Source organism: Mastigoproctus giganteus, chromosome 13, assembly GCF_048544385.1.
Source record: "Mastigoproctus giganteus isolate SK-2022 chromosome 13, ASM4854438v1, whole genome shotgun sequence".
Taxonomy (NCBI): Eukaryota; Metazoa; Arthropoda; class Arachnida; order Uropygi; family Thelyphonidae; genus Mastigoproctus; species Mastigoproctus giganteus.
Window position 1 is genome coordinate 54027340 of NC_143587.1, and position 21345 is coordinate 54048684.

At 38.2% G+C, this 21345-nt stretch overlaps 1 protein-coding gene across 1 annotated transcript in view; it reads left to right on the plus strand.

The window, feature by feature from the left end:
• The first annotated feature begins 3890 nt into the window (after positions 1-3890).
• emei (transmembrane protein 161-like emei) overlaps positions 3891-21345 on the plus strand; it is a 70029-nt gene continuing 52574 nt past the window's right edge. The window contains exons 1-3 of the mRNA XM_090387530.1: positions 3891-3988; positions 14571-14671; positions 20325-20423. Of these exons, the coding sequence (XP_090243656.1) occupies positions 3986-3988; positions 14571-14671; positions 20325-20423 (203 nt within the window). The 5' untranslated portion in view covers positions 3891-3985. The remainder of the gene's footprint in view (positions 3989-14570; positions 14672-20324; positions 20424-21345) is intronic.

Below are 21345 nucleotides of genomic sequence, written 5' to 3' on the forward strand. Positions count from 1 at the left end.
CACAGGACGCAGGATATCGCGGTTTACTGTGGCCACGCGAATCCACAAAGGTGGACTGTTTACCCGATGGCCAGTACGCTGTGTCCCTTTAACACCTGCCCATCGGAGACACCGTTTACAGTGGTGAATCGAACACAAGGACTGGACACCAGTGCAATGGGATAAGATACTCTTTACTGATGAGCGTAGATTCAGTCTCAGCAGCGATTCTGGACGTCAGCTAATCTGACGAGAGGTTGGCACACTGCATCAACCCGCAAACATCACTGAAAGGGATCGATATGGCGGTCGAGGTGTTCTCGCCTGGGAAGGCCTTAAATTTTGATAGACGTACACAACGCAGATACTGGAAGGCGGTACTGTAACCGGAGAACGCTACTGTACTGAGGTAATCCTTCCCCATGTGAGTCTGTTCCGAGGTGTCATTGGCCCCGAGTTCGTGTTTATGGATGATAACGCCACACCCCATCACACTGCAGCTGTTGATATTCTTTCGGAAAGTGAGGACATTGTTCGTATGGATTGGCCTGCCCGTTTCTCTTGATCTAAATCCCATCGAACACATATTGGGCTCTGGGGAGACGCCTGGTGGCACGTCCACACCCACCAGAAAATGATCAACAGCTGAAGATGGCGCTGACAGAGGAATGGACAATGTTACCGCAAGAACTTATCAACAACATTGTGCTAAGTATGGACAGGCGGTGCAAAGCCTGCATCGACATTAGGGGTGGCCATATCTCCTTCTGAGGATCACCTCTTCCGTTTGTTCTATGTTTGGCAGTGATGCATCTGTATCATGGCAGCCAATGCTATGTTGCCATTTTTCAATAAAGTCTCACTGTACTGTTTTGTTTCCGTTGTTGTGTCGGTGTTATTTCCTTCATTCCTGTAACTCACGGGGTTCCTTTGGCATGCTTTTCCCATATTCAGGCCACTCCTATGAGAAGCTACAGGTGAAAACGTGACTGGTCCTTAAGTTTTGTACACCAGTGTAGATAGGTTTTAGTTCTGCAAATTGCAACATCTGGAGAATAGGAACCTGCTGGGTGATCTGATTGAGGCGCTGACTCTTTGGTCATATCACCCTGCAGGTGCCTAGAATTCATTGGCCTTCAATGGTTTGAGCAAGCTGAATGTGAATGGCATTCTTCCTCCTGCCGAGAGGACACACACGAGGGACATCAATTTTAAGTTGTAGAGCTGTGCCTTCAGCCGAGTGGTTGATTTTGGAATAGTCTTCTCTGTTGTGTGTGTCGCTATGTAAGCTTTCTTTCTTGCATCATTTACAATTACTTCTACTACTTTCAATCGTTACCGACCAAGTAGTGCTCTATGATGATGGTGCATCTGGACAACTCCAGAGTCTATCAAAAAGAACACACCATCCTTCAAGTCCTTTTGGTTTCTATCTGGTTTCAGGAATATGACAATGAATTCTCCGTTTTTCCATCGCCACCTAACTCGATCTGATCCCAATTGAGCATCTTTTTGCACACAGTTAATCCAAAGGCGTGTGTTATTGGACACATTGTGCAATGTATGGACAGCACTGCCACTACCACACGACACTCTGCCACATCTTGTAGAGTACATGCCAAGATGTGTACAAGCTGTATTATGTTTAACAGGTGCTCCCTCGTGGTATTAGATGGTTCAAATGCTAAGCCAACTCAGTGTGTTTGTATATATACACATGTATTTGGGTTTGGTGACTTTAAAACTCTTGTATTTTATAACATATGCATGAATTTTTTTGCCTTTCATTTAAAAAAAAATTAAAATTAAAATTAAACCCGTGGGTTTGAGCCAAAAGTGGAGAAAATGGGTTGAAACGTAGATTTTTGGCAAATTGCAGGGAATAATTGGGTAGCCACTTTTTGACTTTGGAAAATAAGAAAAGGAGTAATTTTCTTTTGCTAGATGCAAATACGTTTGTTACTTTGCACCATTATGCTATTTTAATACTAATACGAACGTTCAAACTTTAAAATATTATATTAGGGTCACCCGTAATTCATTATATAAACCTGTATTTGTGTCTGGAAATTGCGGGTGTTTTCTAATCGATTTGCCTGTTTTGCTGGACGAAAAAACCCCAGTTTCTGGGGGAAAGAAAACCTTGTTACTACACCTGAGAACGACTAACTCAGCCACGGAATGAAAAAGCCCATTCAAATTTTAGTAACACTTTGGTCTTCTGGTAGTGAATATTATTTGAAACTATATTTTGTTTCTCAAATAAATACTCCATTGAATTTTGCACCTGACTGAAAACAAAAATTTTTTGCATAGTTGTACAGTTTTACTTTTTTTAAAAATGTAAATCAGGATTTTAAAACTGTCCTATACTTGTTTTTCTTGTAGGTGTTATACATAAAATATACACTCATTGATCAATGAATTATGACAACCCCATCCGTAATGGACTATGCCTCATAGCTTGCAGTATAAAAAGCCGAACTGCTTTGTAAGGTGCAGCGGTCGTTATTTACATCCGTTCGTGCAAGTCAAAGTGATAAAGTAGCAGTTATTATGGGATGTAATAAAGTTAACATGAATTTTCAAAAGGATATGATTGTGGGAGCTCGTGCGTCGAGTGTTTCCATATCGGAAACAGCACGTCTTGTCGGTTGTTCGCGGTCCACTGTGGTTAAAGTGTATAAAGTATGGTGTCGAATGAGTCAAACCACCTCCATCTCCCGTCGACAGATCTGTAAAGGATTACGTGGTGATAGAGAGATACAGTGCGTTATACAGGCTTAACGGCAGGTCACTGTGCGACAGTTGACTTCGCAGTATAGTATGGGGAATGCAAAAACAATATCCCAAATGACGATGTGCTGCACACTCATACATATAGTGTTCCACAGCAGACAACCCAAGAGACACCCTCTCCTCACCGCTGATCATAGTCGACCACGAAAGCTGTCGTGTCAGAAACAGGCTGATTGCACACTGAAAGAATGAAAGCAAGGGTGCCGATCGGATGAGTCCAAATACCTGGTGCAGCACGCCGACAGACGCCTTCGTGTGTGGCGCAAGCAACACGACTCCATGGACCTATCGTGAATGGTATCATTGTCCAGGCAGGTGATGAGTTACTTAATATGGCGCATGTTTTGCTGGCAATCACTAAGACTCTTGATGCTTGTGGACCAATATTTCTCTAGTGAGACCTACCGGCAGTGCTTCCATGTTGAATTTTTTTTCTTGGACAGAAACGGGATCTTCCAATTTGATAATTTGCCATGTCATCGGGTCCACACTGTTCTCGAGTGATTCAAGAAGCTTAAAGATCTGAGTCATCTTCACTGGCCTCCAAATTCGCCTGACCTCAATCTAGTTGCTCATCTGTAGGACGTTTTTGGAAAGTGAGGCGTTTGGACATGCTACCGTCATTTATTCCGATACTGTGGAAAGCCTTGCAGGCTGCATGGCTCTAGATCCTTATGAGCGACGTCAGACATATAATGGAGTCTTTGCCTAGCCGAGTGACGGCTGTTATCTGTGCGAACGGTGGTCCAACACGGTATTAGGTAGGTAGTCACAGTTCAGTGATCACTCAGTGTATATAACACTTATAAGAAAATTCGATTTACCCCAATGCAACATTCATCCCCAAAAATTGTATTTTGAAGATGAATGTTGTAATCCTTGTGTTATCATTTTCTATTTTTCTGGAGCACTCTCCCATTACAGTTTTAAACAGAATATAAGTACAGTATGCATTGCTATAATTGGATTGCAGAAAAGAAAATACACTGACATATTTCGTTGTAATTTTGCGTTAGTGCTGCCCTCTTTAGTTACATGGACGTCTCCACATGTTTTCTGGTTTTATTTATAGTGTGAGATCAAATTGAGGAATCTGGAGTGTTGTTGTTTCTCCTCATTTTGGTTTTTATTCAAAACTGTTAGCGAAAAGGATATTGTACACTTGATCGCATTGCATTAAAGTCAAACTTTTGTATCACCAGTCACAATGGTAAGATTACTATTTGTCGTCTACCCCTCGTTTCTCGTGGACTCCTTACGGATTCAGATTTTCCGCAGTCGTTCTCCTTAAAAATACTGCAAACATAATGTAGATATGAATATTGTTTCAAGTCGTGAATAAAAAGGAAACCGTATATAAGAAAAGGCCTATAATCAATATACATAAGCACTTGTGGATGTGTTTTCAGTTTCCTCACCAACTCACTCCACTGTGTTGCTTTTTTTTTTTTTTTTAAGTAAAATTTCGATGTAGTAGTAGTGACAAAAATGAAAGAGAGCAAGCTTATGTAGAATCAGACAAAAAAAAAACATACTTCACCCATCCTTACCATCCAACAATTTGTTTAATTCTTCATTGAATTTATTCAAACCATCCAATTCCACAAAAACAATTGGAATCCTATTCAAACAAACACTCACTGGCTGAAGGCAAGCTTCTGCACATCTGCCCCTGCAATCATTCTTCCTCAACTTAAATTTATGCCCCCCCCCGTGTGTAGGCTTGGCAAGAGGAAGAATGCTATTCACATCCAGCCTACTCAATCCATTCAAGGCCTTAAACACCCAAGCAGATAATCCCACAGGTGCCTAGTCTTCAGACTCTGCAACTTGTAGAACTGAAGCCTTTCTAGGCAACAGCAACCTTTTGTTCCTTTCATCACTCTGGTTTCCCTTCTCTGCACCCATTCCAGCAATCTACATTCTTCCTCCAGATCTACATCCTGCAGGCCTCCAGACCTGTACACAATACCCTAGATGTGGTCTAACCATAGCTTTGTACAAAGGGATAATCATCTCCTTATCCCTACTAGCAAATTTTCTGTATATCATTTACAAGACCCCATTACCTGGCCTTGCTGCACGTCTGCATTGCTTAGAGCAGTGGTCTCCAAACTTTTTTGGTTGTGCACCCGTATTCTACTTAAAAGGACTAGCTCGCATCCCGGAATAAAAAAAAATTAAATGTATAAGTTTCATATATTTTTTTATTTATAAATCATTTACATGGATGGCATTATATCTAAAATCTATTTATAAAATCATTTGTTTGATTGTTTTCTTTATCTACCTTTGTTTAGTAAGTTAAGCAAGGATGGTAGATATACTCCGAGCCCGAAGCAAACAGGTGGTTGCTTTGTTTTGGACATGGGCGAAACTGACTGCATGATCAAACAAAGCCGCACATTGAAGTATTAAAAAAACATTTATTTATAATTTTTATCTTCAATTACATTTTGAAAAACTAAAGTTTTCATAATTAATTAATATTGATTAATTAATTAATATTGATATTGAAATTAATTGCGGATTATCTCGTGGATCATTTCCTGCACCCAACTTTGGAGGCGCCTCCGTAGCCAGGTGGGCAGGAGCAGCAGTGCATAGCACACGCTTCTTGATTAGACCGGGGTTCGAGCCCGTGACCACCAAATACGGAGGATGCAGAAAGGTCAGAGAAGGACCACTGCATATCCCCAGAGCAATATGGCCATAGTTGCTAATGCTCTTAAAAACCAAATAACAACAACAACAACCAACTTTGGAGACCACTGGCTTAGCGAATTTCATATCTGAGTGAGTTACCCCCAGGTCTTTTTCATTGTCTACTACCCAGAGTGTAGTTCCACACAGTTGATAAGTTACTCTGCAATTACTGCTACCCATTTGCAGTACCTTGTATTTGTAATTTGTTAAATTCAGCTGCCATTTCTTAGCCCATCATCCTAATTTTTCTAACTCTTGTTGCAGTAGCATACAGTCACCACTGTCATTAACCACCCTGCCAATCTTTGTATCATCTGCAAACTTTGACATTAAGCCTGATATATTGTCATCACTATCATTAATAACAATTGAAAATGACAATGGGTCCAGTACTGGACCCTGGGGAACTCCACTGATAATATTAGTCCATGAAGAACAGTGCCATTCTCTGGCTTCCACATAACCATCCCTTTATCCATAGCAGCAACTTTCTTTGAATGTCATATTTCTCCACTTTATACAGCAGTCTTTTATGTGCAGCAGTATCAAAAGCCTTCCTGAAATCCAAGTATGTGATATCAAAATTATTTTTTTGAATCCTTTTCCTTGGTCACTGCTTCAATCAGATTGATTAGACAAGACTGCCCGTTAAGAAATTCATGGTGTGACTGAATGGTCTTGCATTACTTCTTTAACCAGTGACTCCATTATTTTCCCTGGAACAGATGTTAAGTTGACAGGTCTGTACATCGCCTTTTGATCCCACCCCCCTTTATGAATTGGGGATACATTTGGAAATCTCCAGTCCATAGGGACCTCTCCTGAATCCAAGGATTCACTCATAATTATGGCTAAGGATTTGCTCATCCCCTTTGCTATCTCATTTAATATGATTGGATAGATCCCATCTGCCCCAGGTGCCTTTTTCATTTTAAGCTTCAACAATTTCTCTTCCACTTTCCTCTTACTTATTACAAAATCATTTAGCTCCCCATGTCCATATCAATTCAGTGCAGTGAATATTCATTTCATCTTAACATGTTTTGTATATATCATGTGTCTTTCTTTTCCAGCAACTATAAATTCTTCACGGATAATATGAGGCAGGTGAAAAGTGAAATTTGAGTTGCAATGTGGGTAGCAAGTACTAGTATCAATTTTCGATTGCATTCGTTAGGCAAATATGAGAAATTTACTTCATATAATGACATGAAAAAGCAGCTACAAAAGAAGAATACTGACAAAATGTACAGGAACAAATCCTAGCAATATGGTTTAACATTTAATCATTAATATTAAGCTAATAACTACTTTGTTGCAATAAAAAAAAATAAACTTCCTGATTATGGGAATGTGAGCAAATGGAGTTACTGTATGATAAAATAATTTGGCTTGCTGTTCAAAATGTAAAAGAAAATGATAAAGATAAAATATTGACTGCAGAATACTTCATGTTTATTAAATAGAGGCCATGCTGATTTTTTTTTTGCACATTACATAGATCCATTGCAACAGAGCAGCTTAAATTTTTATTGAATAATAATATCGGTGTGTGCACGTATATTGTATCACAATAAACCATATTCTCAGAGTGCACATATGTATGAATTGCTAGACACCAGGGGCAAGCCACCCTGAGGGTGCAAGGGGTGCATTTCAATTGGGTGCCAACATTCAAGGGGTGCCTGAAAACTTAAAACTTATACAGATATGAAGAAAATTTTAAAGGGAGTTGTCAAATTGCAATTGGCACCTGGGCACCACATTCCCTAGGAACTTCTCTGCTAGACACACATCCTTCACCTGAATCCATTGTCGGGAAGCCATAGCACTGCAGCGTATAACAGATAAAGATGCAAATCAGTCAATTCTTCATGTTTCTGAGGAGAATTGGTGTCATACTTGTTTCTAACTGCCGTTTGCAAATTTATCTGGATTTGAACTTAAACTCTAGTACTGTTTAAAAAACCTTGAAAGGCATAATATGGCCGTAGCCCTAGTGCCATTAAATATTTAACAACAACAAGGTACACTGGTGTGCAAAACTTAAGGACCAACACTATTTCTAAAGGTTAAAACCACAAAATCTCTACTTAAGGTACTCTTTACTGATGAGAGTAGATTTAGTCTCAGCAGCGATTTTGGACGGCAGCTAATCTGGTGAGAGTTTGGCACACAGTATCACCTCACAAACATCACTGAAAGTGATTGATATGGCGGTCGAGGTGTTCTCGTCTGGGGAGCCATTATTTTGAATGGACATACACAATTCCAGGCACTGTAAGGGGGTACTGTAACAAGTGCATGCTACTGTACTGAGGTAATCCTTCCCCATGTGCGTCTGTTTCGAGGTGCCATTGGCCCCAAGTTTGTGTTTATGGATGATAACGTCACACCCCATCACACTGCAGCTGTTGATATGCTGTTGGAAAGTGAGGACATTGTTTGTATGGATTGACCTGCTCATTCCCATGATCATAATCCCATTGAACATATATGGGACACTCTAGGGAGATGCCTAGCGGCACATCCATACCCACCAGAAAATGTGGAGCCTCCGTAGCCAGGTGGGCAGGAGCAGCAGTGTGTAGCACACGCTTCTTGATTAGACCGGGGTTTGAGCCCGTGACAAATACGGAGGATGCGGAAAGGTCAGGGGATGACCACTGCATATCCCTGGAGCAACATGGCCTTAGTTGCTAATGCTCCTAAAAACCAATAACAACAACCAGAAAATGTTCACCAGCTGATGGTGGCACTGACAAAGGAATGGATGATGTTACCACAAGAACTTATCAACAACATTGTTCTCAGTATGGACAGGCAGTGCAGAGCCTGCATCGACATTAGGGGGTGACCATATCTCCTACTGAGGACCACCTCTTCCCTTTGTTCCATCTTTGGCAGCGATGCATCTGTATCATTGCAGCCAGTGCTATGTTGCCATTTTTGAATAAAGTCCCTCTGTACCATTTTGTTTCCATTGTTGTGTCGGTGTTGTTTCCTTCATCATTTCTGTACCTCATGAGGCTCTTTTGGTATGCTTTTCCCATATCAAGGCTACTCCTATGAGAAGCTACAGGTGAAAACCTGACTGGTCCTTAAATTTTGCACACCAGTATATATTGTCATATACTGGGAAAGGAAACAAAAGTTATTTGAATACTGTGAAATAATATTCATTATTTCTAGAATTCATTAAAAACTCATAAGAATGGAAGTTGGAAATTTACTTGTTTCATTCAGAGAATGTATTGTTCCTTAGCATTGTAGACATTACTTTGCCTCTCAGTGTATCATGAAATAGCTGCAAGAAAATTATTGTTGACAAAAAACAAAGAAAAAAAAACATGTCCTTTCTTTCATGCTCCATTATCTGCTTCAGTTATATCATAAAACTAGATGAATGATTTTTATGTAGTTGTAATGGTTAAGGAAAAGGCTATTGATAACAGCTTCAAGAAAGAATTGCAGAAAGTTGAAGAACTGCTGAATTAGAGTAATTAGAAGTGTTTATACCAAATTTATAGTAATTTTAATCACTTAAGCGTAGCAGCCTAGTGCAATTTGGTAATAGTAGACATGTTCCTAGTGTGTGTGTGTGTACTGTTATCAACATTCTTGTGTTGTTGGTTGTTTATTCAATTCTTTACGAGATCAACCTACTGCAATTACAACATAAATGTATCATAATTCAATTATATTCATAATTCATTATACATTAGCATTAGCAGAGGAATACGATGCAAGAAAGCAAGCTTATGCAGCATCAGCCAAAAAAAACCCCTCCCATTACACCACCCCTTCGTTCATTCCAAATTGCCTGTCCAGCTCAGCCTTAAATTTATTTAGGTTATCAACTTCCACAACAAAAGATGGAAGTCTGTTCCACTAATTAACTACCTGCTGGCTAAAGGCAAATTTCCACACATTTATTCTATAACTGTCTTTCCTCAATTTGAATCTGTGCCCCCTGAGGTTCTTAATCTGAGCAAGAGGAAGAATCCCATCAGCATTCAGTTTTCTCAAGCCATTCAAGGCCTTCTACACTGCAATCAGATTACCTCGCAGGTGCCTACTCTCCAGGCAGAACTTAAGCCTTTCTTAGTAAGAGCACCCCTTTGTTCCCCAAATATGAAGAAAAACATTGACTAAACCTTGGGAAAAAACCCAGAGATCAGTTAATTTACTCTTCCAATTAATGACTGTTAATGTATTCTCCAAGAAAATAAACTGAACATGTTTATTACAGTATTAACTGATAGTCTGGGACACAGGTCTACAAGAGTTGGCACAATATCATCAGTTTTGTGCTCTTTGGCTCCACAGTATACACAGCTGAAACTCTTGTACCTTCCACTGAAAGTGTTTTCTTTGATTTTGCCATTGAAAATTCCAGAAATCTTTTAGTTATCATGCAAAATGTAAAAGGGCAGGACTAAATTAAGTCTGTTCTTTATAATTATATGCACATACTGAAAAACACAAATTTAACTTTTACTTACTCACACCCTTAATTATTACCAAGACACTTGCATGGAATCTATTTAATTTCCCTGTTTTGTTTGAATAATAAAAAATTTATTTTTTGCCTTTTTACCGAATTGAACCCAATTAAAAATATTGAATAATAATGAATGTTTTTATCATGATTTTAGAATTTAAGGTCCCCCCCCACCAAGATTGAAACTTAGATACTCAAGTGGCAACTAGCAGATGCAGCATGAATGTTTGTATTTTTGTCAGCTGTTTGTGTTTAGCTGCCAAAATCAAAGCATTATGGCAAGACACCTGTCGCTGGCATCTCTTAGACACCATGTGGGAATCGGACTTGCCTAGAACAGTGGTTCCCAAACTACTGAGATCTGTGGACCCTTTCAAAAATCAAAAAAAGTTCACTGACCCCTTCAAATATAAAAAAAAGTTTGCGGACCCCTATATATAACATATACACATATATATATGTATATGTTAGTGAATACTCTAAGTTTTTGTATTATATATATATACAGGGTGTCTCAAAAATATTGGTACAAATGTTTAGGGGAGGTAGGTAACATCTAAAGGAATGTGAATCGCATAGGAACCCATAACCGGAAATGTCACCGAATGTTGGTAGACGGCACTGTTCATCAGTTCACGAGAGGGAAAATTTCTGATTTACACATAGAAGCAGTAGTCACCACACGAAGAGCATGCACCGATATACGAACTGTGAGCTGGCAGACATGCACCTAGTGTATGGATTAGCAGAGGGCAATGGACGAGCCGCTCAACGAATTTATGGAGAATGCGTCCCAGAAAGACATGTACCGGACCACCGTTTGTTTGCACGTGTGCATCAAAATTTGTGCGATTATGGGTCATTTAGAGGTAACAGGAGTAGTGTGGGCAGACCACGTTCGACGCGATCTTCCGCCATGCAAGAAAGTGTTGAATGCCTTCCAGAATAATCCTACTACCAGCACACGTGCCGTTGCCTCTGCCTTAGGAGTGTCTTGTTGCAGTGTACAGCGTGTCTGCCATGATGATTCCTTACACCCCTTTCATCTCCAAAGGGTTCAGGTAGTGCTCTCCCAAGATCATCCTGCACATGTGGCTTTTGCGCAGTGGTTTCTCCAAGAAAGTGTTCAAGACTTGAATTTTTCAGCCTATGTTTTGTTTATTGTTTGAGGCTTATTTCACTCTCGAAGGCTTATTCAATCAGCACAATGCTCATGTGTGGGCTCACGACAACCCACATGGTGTGCGCCCCCATGCGGCACAACATCGCTTCGCAATAAATGTGTGGGTAGGTATGGTCGGTGACTGTTTAGTCAGCCCATACCTGTTACCATCCCGCATAAACTCCGCTAAATATCGGATCTTTCTTGAACAAGTTCTACCAGGGTTACTTGACGATGTTCCAAAAAATGTGAGACGCAACATTTGGTTTCAACATGACGGAGCGCCTGCTCATTATGGAAGGTGTGTTCATGACCATTTGAATGGGCGTTTTGGGTGTTGATGGATTGGCCGTGGTGGACCTGTTGCCTGGCCCCCATGCTCCCCTGATTTATCGAGCCTTGATTTCTTTCTGTGGGGGGCTCTCAAATCTATCGTGTATGAATCGCCTGTGGAGATGGAAATGGATCTTTTCTGCGCTGCTGCTACCGTCAAAGAAACTCCAGGTGTGTTCGACTGTGTCCGCCAATCCATGCTGCGTCGGTGTCATGCATGCATCGCGTCTCATGGTGGAACCTTCGAGCATCTGTTGTAACATCATGAAATGCATCCATCTCATACTCCATTATTAATATTATGTCAAATAAATGTTTGCCACTAATTACTGTCTTGTGTCATTTCTGCTTCTTGTGCCTCTGCTACTACTTTCCCGTGACGTTTCCAGTTATGGGTTCCTATGCGATTCACATTCCTTTAGATGTTACCTACCTCCTCTAAATGTTTGCACCAATATTTTCGAGACACTCTGTATATATATATATATATATGGTTGACCACAGTTTCTTGGATTCCCTGGAACTGGTCTACGGACCCCAGTTTGAGAAAAAAGCTGGCCTATAAGAAAGGTAGATGCTTTTTCTTGCATGGCATCTTGTATGGTTTTCTTGTATGGTTTGAATTGCAAACAAAAATTTAATGTTTTGTAATTCATAGTATAACAAAATGCAAACAGAAAATACAGAATAACTAACCAGTTAGAGAATATTGGTGGGGAAAGGTATATGTGAGGATTTTTAAAAAATAACAGAAATATTTTAAAAAAGTGGCATCTGTGTGACATCATCCTGCAGATGAAGGTTAAAATTGGCACACATTGCTTAGATTCAATTATTGAAACATGCAGTCTTTGTCCTTATTGGCAATGCATCCAGTAATTATGTTCTCTAGATTTGTGTCATGGAAGAGTCACATTGGCATCCATTTGTTGAAGTGCATGGGTTTTTTTTTCATTGACACTCATTCACTTTCAGTCAAAGATAATGAAGGAGATAATATACAAATCTCTCAAATAAGAAAGGATAAAAAATATGTTTAACTCCTCATAAATTTAGATGTTGGAAACACTGCGGTAGTACTCTAGTGAATACTCTAAGTTTTGTATTACTGCGTTAGTTAAGTTTTATTTACATAATGGAATTTAATTATATACACAATTTTGAGCTTACTTGGGAAATGAAATCACACTCCATTGTAATTTAACTATTGATATACTAAAGATTTTTTGGATATTAATACATTTGCCTAAGCTTAAAAACTAAGCCTAAATTTCTTAAAATGTAAAACGGTAAATTCTTAAAATTTATTAAGTTTATTAGTTTAGGCTCAGTGCTCTTATATACGTCTGTGATTGGCTGAAAATTTTTATTTACCCAATAGTAGGGCATTATTTTCTCATTTCTATTTTGAAGGTGAGGTCATTGATCACTACATCAGTGTTATTTAGTTATACAGTAGATTCCTCTTTATTTTGCTAATTTATACTATGTAACCAAAAAAGTTTGTTTATACTATTTCATAAAACCATAAATAACAAAAAAACAATTTCGTAAAACCAGAAACATAAAGCCTTCATTGCCACTCTTTTGTTGGCAATTGAAAGTTTTATGTTTTTGTGACATTTATATGTATTATAATGTTCATATCAGTACTCTGTTATACAAGGTATTTCAGTTAAAAGGCTCTGAGTTCTGTCTCACATATTATAACACTTAGTATTTTGATGGATATAAATTAGAAAGAGTTCCAGAAGTTCCATGGATGCTTGGCTTCTAGGCCAAGCATCCATGGAACTTCTGGACCTACCAGCTTAATTCTCACTGTTTTTGTTTTAATGAAAAATGCCTCAACTTGTTTGTGTCAAAAGTAATGTATTTTTGGCTTAGTATTATACGGTTAACACTGTCAACCATTTTTTATGTATTCAAATATATTATAGATAGTATTAGCTGTTCCTACGTCACATGACATCAGTTATGGCTAACATTTATCCATTTCAAGCATATTCCCCCCTCCCTCCACCTTTATTGTGGTTTAATGCAATTTAGGAGAGTACTGCTGATTGTTTCAAATGTTTAAAAAAGATTCTATTGAAAGATTTACTAAACATTTTTTATAAGATGGGTAATTTTTTCTTTTATTATTTTTACATGTATTAAGTTCTGTTCAAGAAACCTGCAAGTTTGAAGGTGATTGATTTAATTATTTCATTATTTAATTGTAATGGAAATAGCAGAGAAGTTTAAATTGATTTGATTTTTATGGGAACATTATGAGCTGTTAATTTTATTTCTTGATTCTTTGCTTATTGCACAGTTCATATCAAAAGCGTCATTTGTGTATTATTGATTTTGAATGTTGCCCATTTTTGAGGGCTTGCTTACAGTATCATTTGCTATTTTCCATTTTATTGTAATGTTTCATCATGCATTACATTTTCATGTATATGGTTTTAATTATAGATTTTCACTCCTTGTATAACTTGCTTAAACTGATTCCTTTGAATATTTGCATTAAGGTGTTTAAATCTGTCTTCTGACATTTGCAGTGGATGATTAGTATCCTTTCAGATTACTCACTACGTGTAATAGAAAACAGTGCTCCATCTTCAAATTAGGTTTTTCATTTTGCTCCTAGTGTTTTCTTCTTAGAAGCTAACTCTATACAAACTTAAAATTTCTTTATCATTGAATGGTACTTCCACATGTAGTGCAGTGCTCTTGAAACTTCTAAAATTTTATTTACTGTATTAAATGATAAACTTAGTATTTAAAGTTTATTTACCATGATTTCATTCTGTTTTAAGCTTTCACAAGTGAAAGCTGCCATTAATTTCATTAGCATTTTTTTTTCTAAAAATATACTTCATTTGGACAAATTTGCATAAGCATTTCTCTACACAAGCCTGTTATATTTTGTTGCAAATTGATAATTACTTGTAGATCAAGAGATGGAGATAATATTTTTGTTCCAAGAGAAAAGTGTATTTGGTTATACAGATGAAAGAAAGATAGAAGAAATATTTTTTTACTGTGCATTATTTTTATGGACATATTCTAGTACAACGAATTTTTTTTTGTTCTTAGGCTGTGTTTGGTGTACAGTTAGTGGTTACTATGGTGATGGCTAGTTTTCTACAAAAGCTTTCATCCCATTTCTCTATTGGAAGATGGTTACTCTGTTACAGGTATTTATTTTTTACTATTCTATTCTTATTTAAAATTACTGCTAAACAACAGTTTAAGCAATATAACTAAACATTTTGGCAATGTAAACTCTCCAGTTAAACAAAATTTAAAAAAAAAAACATTAAATTAATTGCAAATAGAGGAAAACATTTTCTTGTATGTTCATTTTTTTTTTTTTTTAATATAATCATATTGTGAGAAATTTACCAACTGTCATAAAGGTAATTGTAAAATTATAGCTTCAGGGAATTTTAAAGTTTTAAAGGATTTGTAACTATATACTTTTGCAAAATGGCAATAGGAGCGATGTGCTATAATGCATATCTGAGTTCAAAATGCACCTAAGCACTATGCCATAATGCATATGAATGGTCATTCTTAAGCAGTCAACCAGCAAGTGCCGTAGACCTAAAGGCACATGAAATTAACAAATACTCACAATTGGCACACTGATTGAATACTTTGCAGTATTGCTTATCTTTTGTTTATAGACTCGCCACACAGTTTTATTTGTTCGTTGCTTGTGTTTATGTTAGTTTATTTACATGAATAAACTTTTTATAAAATTAAGATTTGTTCTGATTTACAGCTCAGCACAAAAGTGTTCGCTTTTAGCAGTGAATTCCAAACTTTTAATTTTCAACCTTTATGTATGAATTTTTGGAATTCTATGGATCTCAGAAAGTTGATTTTTTCAACATTCCGAAAATTATGACAACCTGAATGGATTCTCTTGCATTTAGGTGACAGCAAACAAGCAAAACATTTTTTGCACTCAAGTTCCCTTAGTCACCCTACTATAGCTTTCAGCAAATTTCAAAAATGTTGTGATCAGTGGCTTTATATTGAAATAATCAGCTTATCAGTGAAGGCTATTGAACCAGCAGGTGATTAAATGGTTTAATATCACCCCTCCCTGTAGGTCTCCTTAGCCGAGTGGCCAGGAGTGGGAGTGCATTAGCACACGGTCTTTGAGTAGATTGGGGTTCAAGCCCCTGACTGCTAAATACACCTGCTTGCACCTTCATGATAGTGGAACTGTTAGTAATCCTGGGTATAACTCCCATACGCAAGCACACTGTGGGTGACCACCCAGGTGTGAACCAACGTAAGCAGAGTGGCATTCCTCCATGTCGCGCCCACACCACATGGAGGAATGCTGTCCCTCTGTGTTACCAGGCAGTACTAGGTGGTAGATGACTCTCATCAACTGGTGCAATGTTTGTTTGTTTGTTAGTTATTTGGTTTTTAGGAGCATTAGCAACTAAGGCCATATTGCTCCGGGATATGAGGTGGTCATTCCCTGACCTTTCCACATCCTCCGTATTTGATGGTGACGGGCTCGAACCCCGGTCTAATCAAGAAGCGTGTGTCCGTAGCCAGGTGGGAAGGAGCAGCAGTGCGTAGCACACGCTTCTTGATTAGACCGGGGTTCGAGCCCGTCACCATCAAATACGGAGGATGTGGAAAGGTCAGGGAATGACCACCTCATATCCTGGAGCAATATGGCCTTAGTTGCTAATGCTCCTAAAAACCAAATAACAAACAAACAAACGGAGGTGCCCACCGGTGCAATACCACCACTTTGCTTATTGGAGACTTGAAGTGGTGGAACCCATGTTTAGTCTCCAGAGCCAAGTTCCGGTCAAACCTTCCCTATCTCTTCATGCTTCCCCTTCCCTTTCCATCGTGCAGTATGACTGAGGTCTTTTGAGGTTATGATGGACATCATGGCGAGATACATAGTGTACTAATTAGTACACCGGACCGAACCTATTGGTAACTCACTAGGAGGCTTCTGGATTAGCTAGTGTATAACTTGCTACCTTTACTCTGCCAGATAGTGACTGGAGGGAGTCCGAGTAGTGTGTATGCGGGGGGCATTGTCGAGGCCACGTTATGTCAAGGATCTGGGTATATTCTTACCATGTGTACGCCATATCCAAAAATTTCATTACTTCATGCAGCATGTCCCCCCCCCCACTTTTTCTTACTATTGAATACAGCATGAATTGTCAAACTAATAGAGTAAGCTTAGCTGAGAAAAGATCTAAACCTGCCAAACACTTCCTAGACAATTTCACAAATATACATGGTTTCAGTTCTAATCTCAACGATATTCATTTCCACTTGCAGTCTGCCAAACCCCATGTACTTTTTCTGACAGAATCTCAGTTATCGGTTGATTCAACCACTGCTCATCTCAGTTGCCCAAATTATTCGCTGCATGATTCCATTCGCCTCAAAGGTGGTACTTGTGCATATGTCCGTTCCGATATTACCTGTCAGAGACTTGGTAATTTGGAATCTCCTCTTTTCGACCTTCTCTCTCTTAAAATCTCTCTACCTCATTCTGTAAAATTCATCTGTTGTCTCTACCATTCTCCCAACTCCACTAATCACTTGGAGCTCTTTGATTTCCTCTCTTTGGAACTTGGCTTTCTTCCAACTTTCCTAACAGTGAGGTAATTTTCCTTCTTGATTTTAATGTTCACAACTCCAGCTGGCTTCCATTCTCTAGTCACACAGACCCAGCTGGTTGAGAAGCTGAGGCTTTTGCAATTACTAATGACCTTGCACAGATTGTTCATTTACCTACCAGAATACCAGACAATCCTAACCATACAGCCAACATGCTTGATCTTTTTCTCACAAACAACCCTTCTAAGTACATGGTTGAAGTGAGTGGTTCTTTAGGCACCTCAGATCACAACTTGGTGATTGTCTCTTCTCCAATGGAGCCTTTATCTCATGACTATTCCATACCTCGTGTTGTTTGGCATTACAAGAATGCAAAATGGGATGGCCTGCAGGATTTCTTTTCTTCTTTTTCTTGGTCGCATTACTGTTTCAAAACTTCTAATGTCAACGTTTGCTCAGATCGTGTCAGTGAAATTATTTTTGGAGGAATGGAATCCTTTATTCCACACTCCACTTTAAAATCTCGTCCTTTATCTAAACCTTGGTTTTCCAATAAATGTGCTAAGGCTGTTCAAGAGAAGAATGTTGCATATTGTAATTTGCTTGTTTCCAATTCTTCAGTTTCATTTTCTGTCTACACCAGAGCTCGCAACAATTTTAAAGCAGTTATTAATCAGTCCAAACTAGATTTTGAACAGGCTAAGAGTAGAAAACTTGCTTCTTGTCCTAATGGTAGCCGAGCATTCTGGTCTCTTGTCAAAGCTATTGGCCGCAACTTTTGCCCATATCTGCCCCCAACTCTGTCAAAACCAGATGGTTCTATTGTCACTTCAGCCAAGGACAAAGCTCACCTGCTAGCATCCCATTTTTCTTCCAACTCAGGTATTAATGACCTTGGTAAAACACCTCCCACCATTCCCAACTTGCTCTATTCAATGCCTCCTGTGGTCTTCCGTCAAAAGGATGTCAGAAGGATTTTCACAAATCTTGATGCTAAGAAAGCTCCGGTCCTGATGGTATTTCTCCACTTGTTCTCAAAACCTGTGCTCCTGAACTTACTCCTGTTCTTTGCTGCCTTTTTTTCACTTTCTTATTCCAAAGATGTTTTTCCTTCCGCTTGTAAATTTGCTCATATTCAGCCAGTTCCTAAAAAGGGTGACAAATCCCTCCTATCCAATTATTGTCTCATTGCAATTACTTCTACTCTTTCTAAAGTAATGGAGAAATCAATTAACCGCCAACTCTTAAACTACCTCGAATCCTTCCATCTGATCAACGATCGCCAGTATTAATTCTGCCAGTGTCGATCCACTGGTGATATTCTAGCTTATGTTACCTATTTATGGATAAATTCAATGGAAAATTTCGGTGAAACACAAGTAGTTGCACTTTGACATCTCAAAGGCTTTCAGTCGTGTTTGGCATAAATGTCTTCTAAACAAGTTTCCATCTTATGGTTTGTTAACTGTTTTTTGTAATTGGTTATCCAGTTTTCTCCCTGACCACTCACTGAGGGTGATGATAGATGGCTCTGTCTTCTAACTTCTCCACTAATGCTGGTATCCCCCAAGGTTCAGTTCTTTCCCCCACTCTTTTCCTCTTGTATATTAATGACCTTCTTCTATTGACCGGAAATTCTATCCATAGTTTTGCCGACGATAGCACATTGCATTCCACTTTACAGTTTGAGAAACCTTGCCCTGCTCAATCAGCTTCAGCTTCTCGAATATCCACTACCAATTCCTTAAATGCCGATCTCCAGATAATTCTCCAGTGGGGCAAAGACAACTTAGTTGATTTCAATCCTTCTAAAACTCAATCCTGTCATATATCTCGCAAAAAGGATTCTTCTACTCCTATGCTTTTCTTTGGTGTTACTCCGATTTCTAGGCAAGATGATATATCTCTTTTGGGATTACCCTGACTTCTAATCTCTCTTGGCACAACCACATTACAAATATTGCTTCCTCTGCTTCTAAAAAACTTGGGTTTCTCTTTCGCTGTCGGTGTTACTTTTCTTCCAAACAGCTGTTCACTCTGTACAAATCGCAAATCTGCCCTACCATGGAATATTGTTCCCCCATCTGGGGCGGCACCCCCCAAAACCTCTCTCAGGCTTCTAGATTCCATCCATTCAGAAGAGGGCAGTTAGGTTAATTAATGACTCCTCTCTAACAGAGTCTCTCCACTCACTGTCTCATAGACGTACTGTTTCTGCTGAATGCCTTTTCTACAGATACTTCCATGGACGCTGTTCTTCTGAATTGGCTTCTATAATTCCTGCTCTCTCTTTCAAAAAAGTCCGAACACGTGCCATCACCAGCCAACATCCATTTAGAGTCCAACTTCAAACTCACATAACCAACTTTTCATCTTCCTTGTTTATTCATTCAACTGCTGTTTTCTGGAACAACCTTCTTTTTTACGTATTTCCTGAAAATTACAGTCTACAGAAGTTCAAGTCTAATGTCAACAAATATCTTCTTTCGTCTTCTCAACCTCCAACCCAAGCATGGTACTAAGTACTATAGGTTCTAATACCTCTTGTGTTTGTGGTTTTCATAAAAAAAAAAAAAAAAAAATACGGTTAATCTGCCAAACCTGCATTGGACCAGCGTGGCAAATTATGGTTCATTTCCCTCAACATGAATTGTAGGTGGAGGGGCCTTCCATCCTGCAGTGAATTGATAATGGCTGTAGTTTAATTTTTTTTTTTTATCACCCCTTGCACATGTACTTACACAACTTATAATACTATTTTTTTTTGTTTCATTTTTACACTTTTACACCAATTTTATTTTTTTGGTGTTAACTCATAGTTAACTCTACATGTCACATTTTTAAGTTATTAATGCCAGATATAATTAAAAGTGAGCTTAAAACTTTGTTTCAAGTGAATCTCTCTCTCTCTCTCTCTCTCTCCCAAAATAACATTTTTTTTTTTTTTCTTTAACTTGAATTTTTGAATGTAAATTGTCAGTTTTTTTTAAGTAACTGTCATGATAAGTATGTATGTTATTACAGCGTTGACTATTATTATTCTTTAATAAAAATATTCATATACTGTAAATTTATGCTTTTTAATGTTGGCATATTCTGAACACCTTGTGTGATCACTTACATTATTAAAACATCTATGGCTGACCGTTTACAGATTAATTCAAAACCATATTGCAGTTCAACAAAATTGTAACTTATTTTGTTTTATAAATAGAATTTTATCTCTTTTAGATTGGTTAGATATCTCCATCCTTCAGATGAGGAACTGAGATCGCTCTCGGGTGTACAGCGTAATGCAGGTAAAGGCAAGGGGAAAAAAGGAAAAGACAGGTATGAAATTTTTATTTTGTTTAATCATATTACTCATTCTACAGTTTCTGTTAAATAATTTTTATATAATATTGGTGTAAATACTCCATAGAAAACTCTTAAACAAAAAAACTGTTTGTAGTTTGAAGGGGCATCATTTTATCTGTATCTCATGTTGTGCTCCTCCTTCACAACGAGTTGCCATGTATTGCACTACCTCGAATAAGTAACCCTTCACTAAAAGAGAAGACTATTGTTACTTATTCTTTGTGAGCACCACTACCCAGACAGCACCGTTTCAAGGCTTGTTGGCCCTTCGTTGGTGGGTACACCTTCTGGCATCTCTCATATTGTGTGATTATCTTCACAACTGGATTGTCATGTCTGCAATACCAGGGTGCCTGCCCACCCACTGACGAAGGGCCAATAAGCCTTGAAACGGTGCTGTCTGGGTAGTGGTGCTCACAAAGAATAAGTAACAATAGTCTTCTCTTTTAGTGAAGCATTACTTATTCGAGGTAGTGCAATACATGACAACTTGTTGTGAACGAGGAGCACAATATGAGATACAGATAAAATGATGCCCCTTCAAACTACAAACGTAGTTTTTTCGTTTAAGAGTTTTCTATGGTGTATTTACACCAATATTATATAGAATACTTACACTCTTAAACATATGATGATTTATTGCATCAATCTTCATTTATAAATAATTTTTGAAATTTTGATGACCAGTTAAATAAATTCTGTTTATATATTGATTATTGTTTCTATTCTTGCTTGTGAAAGTTCTCTGTGTAAATTTTGATAGGTTAGTTAATGTAGGCAACGTGTTACACTTCAGGTGGATTAGATTTTTTTCTTAAATTAATTGAATTTTTTATTTTTGTGTGATTAATAAAAGTAAAAAAAAAATAACTAATTATCTTGTTACCAATTAAGT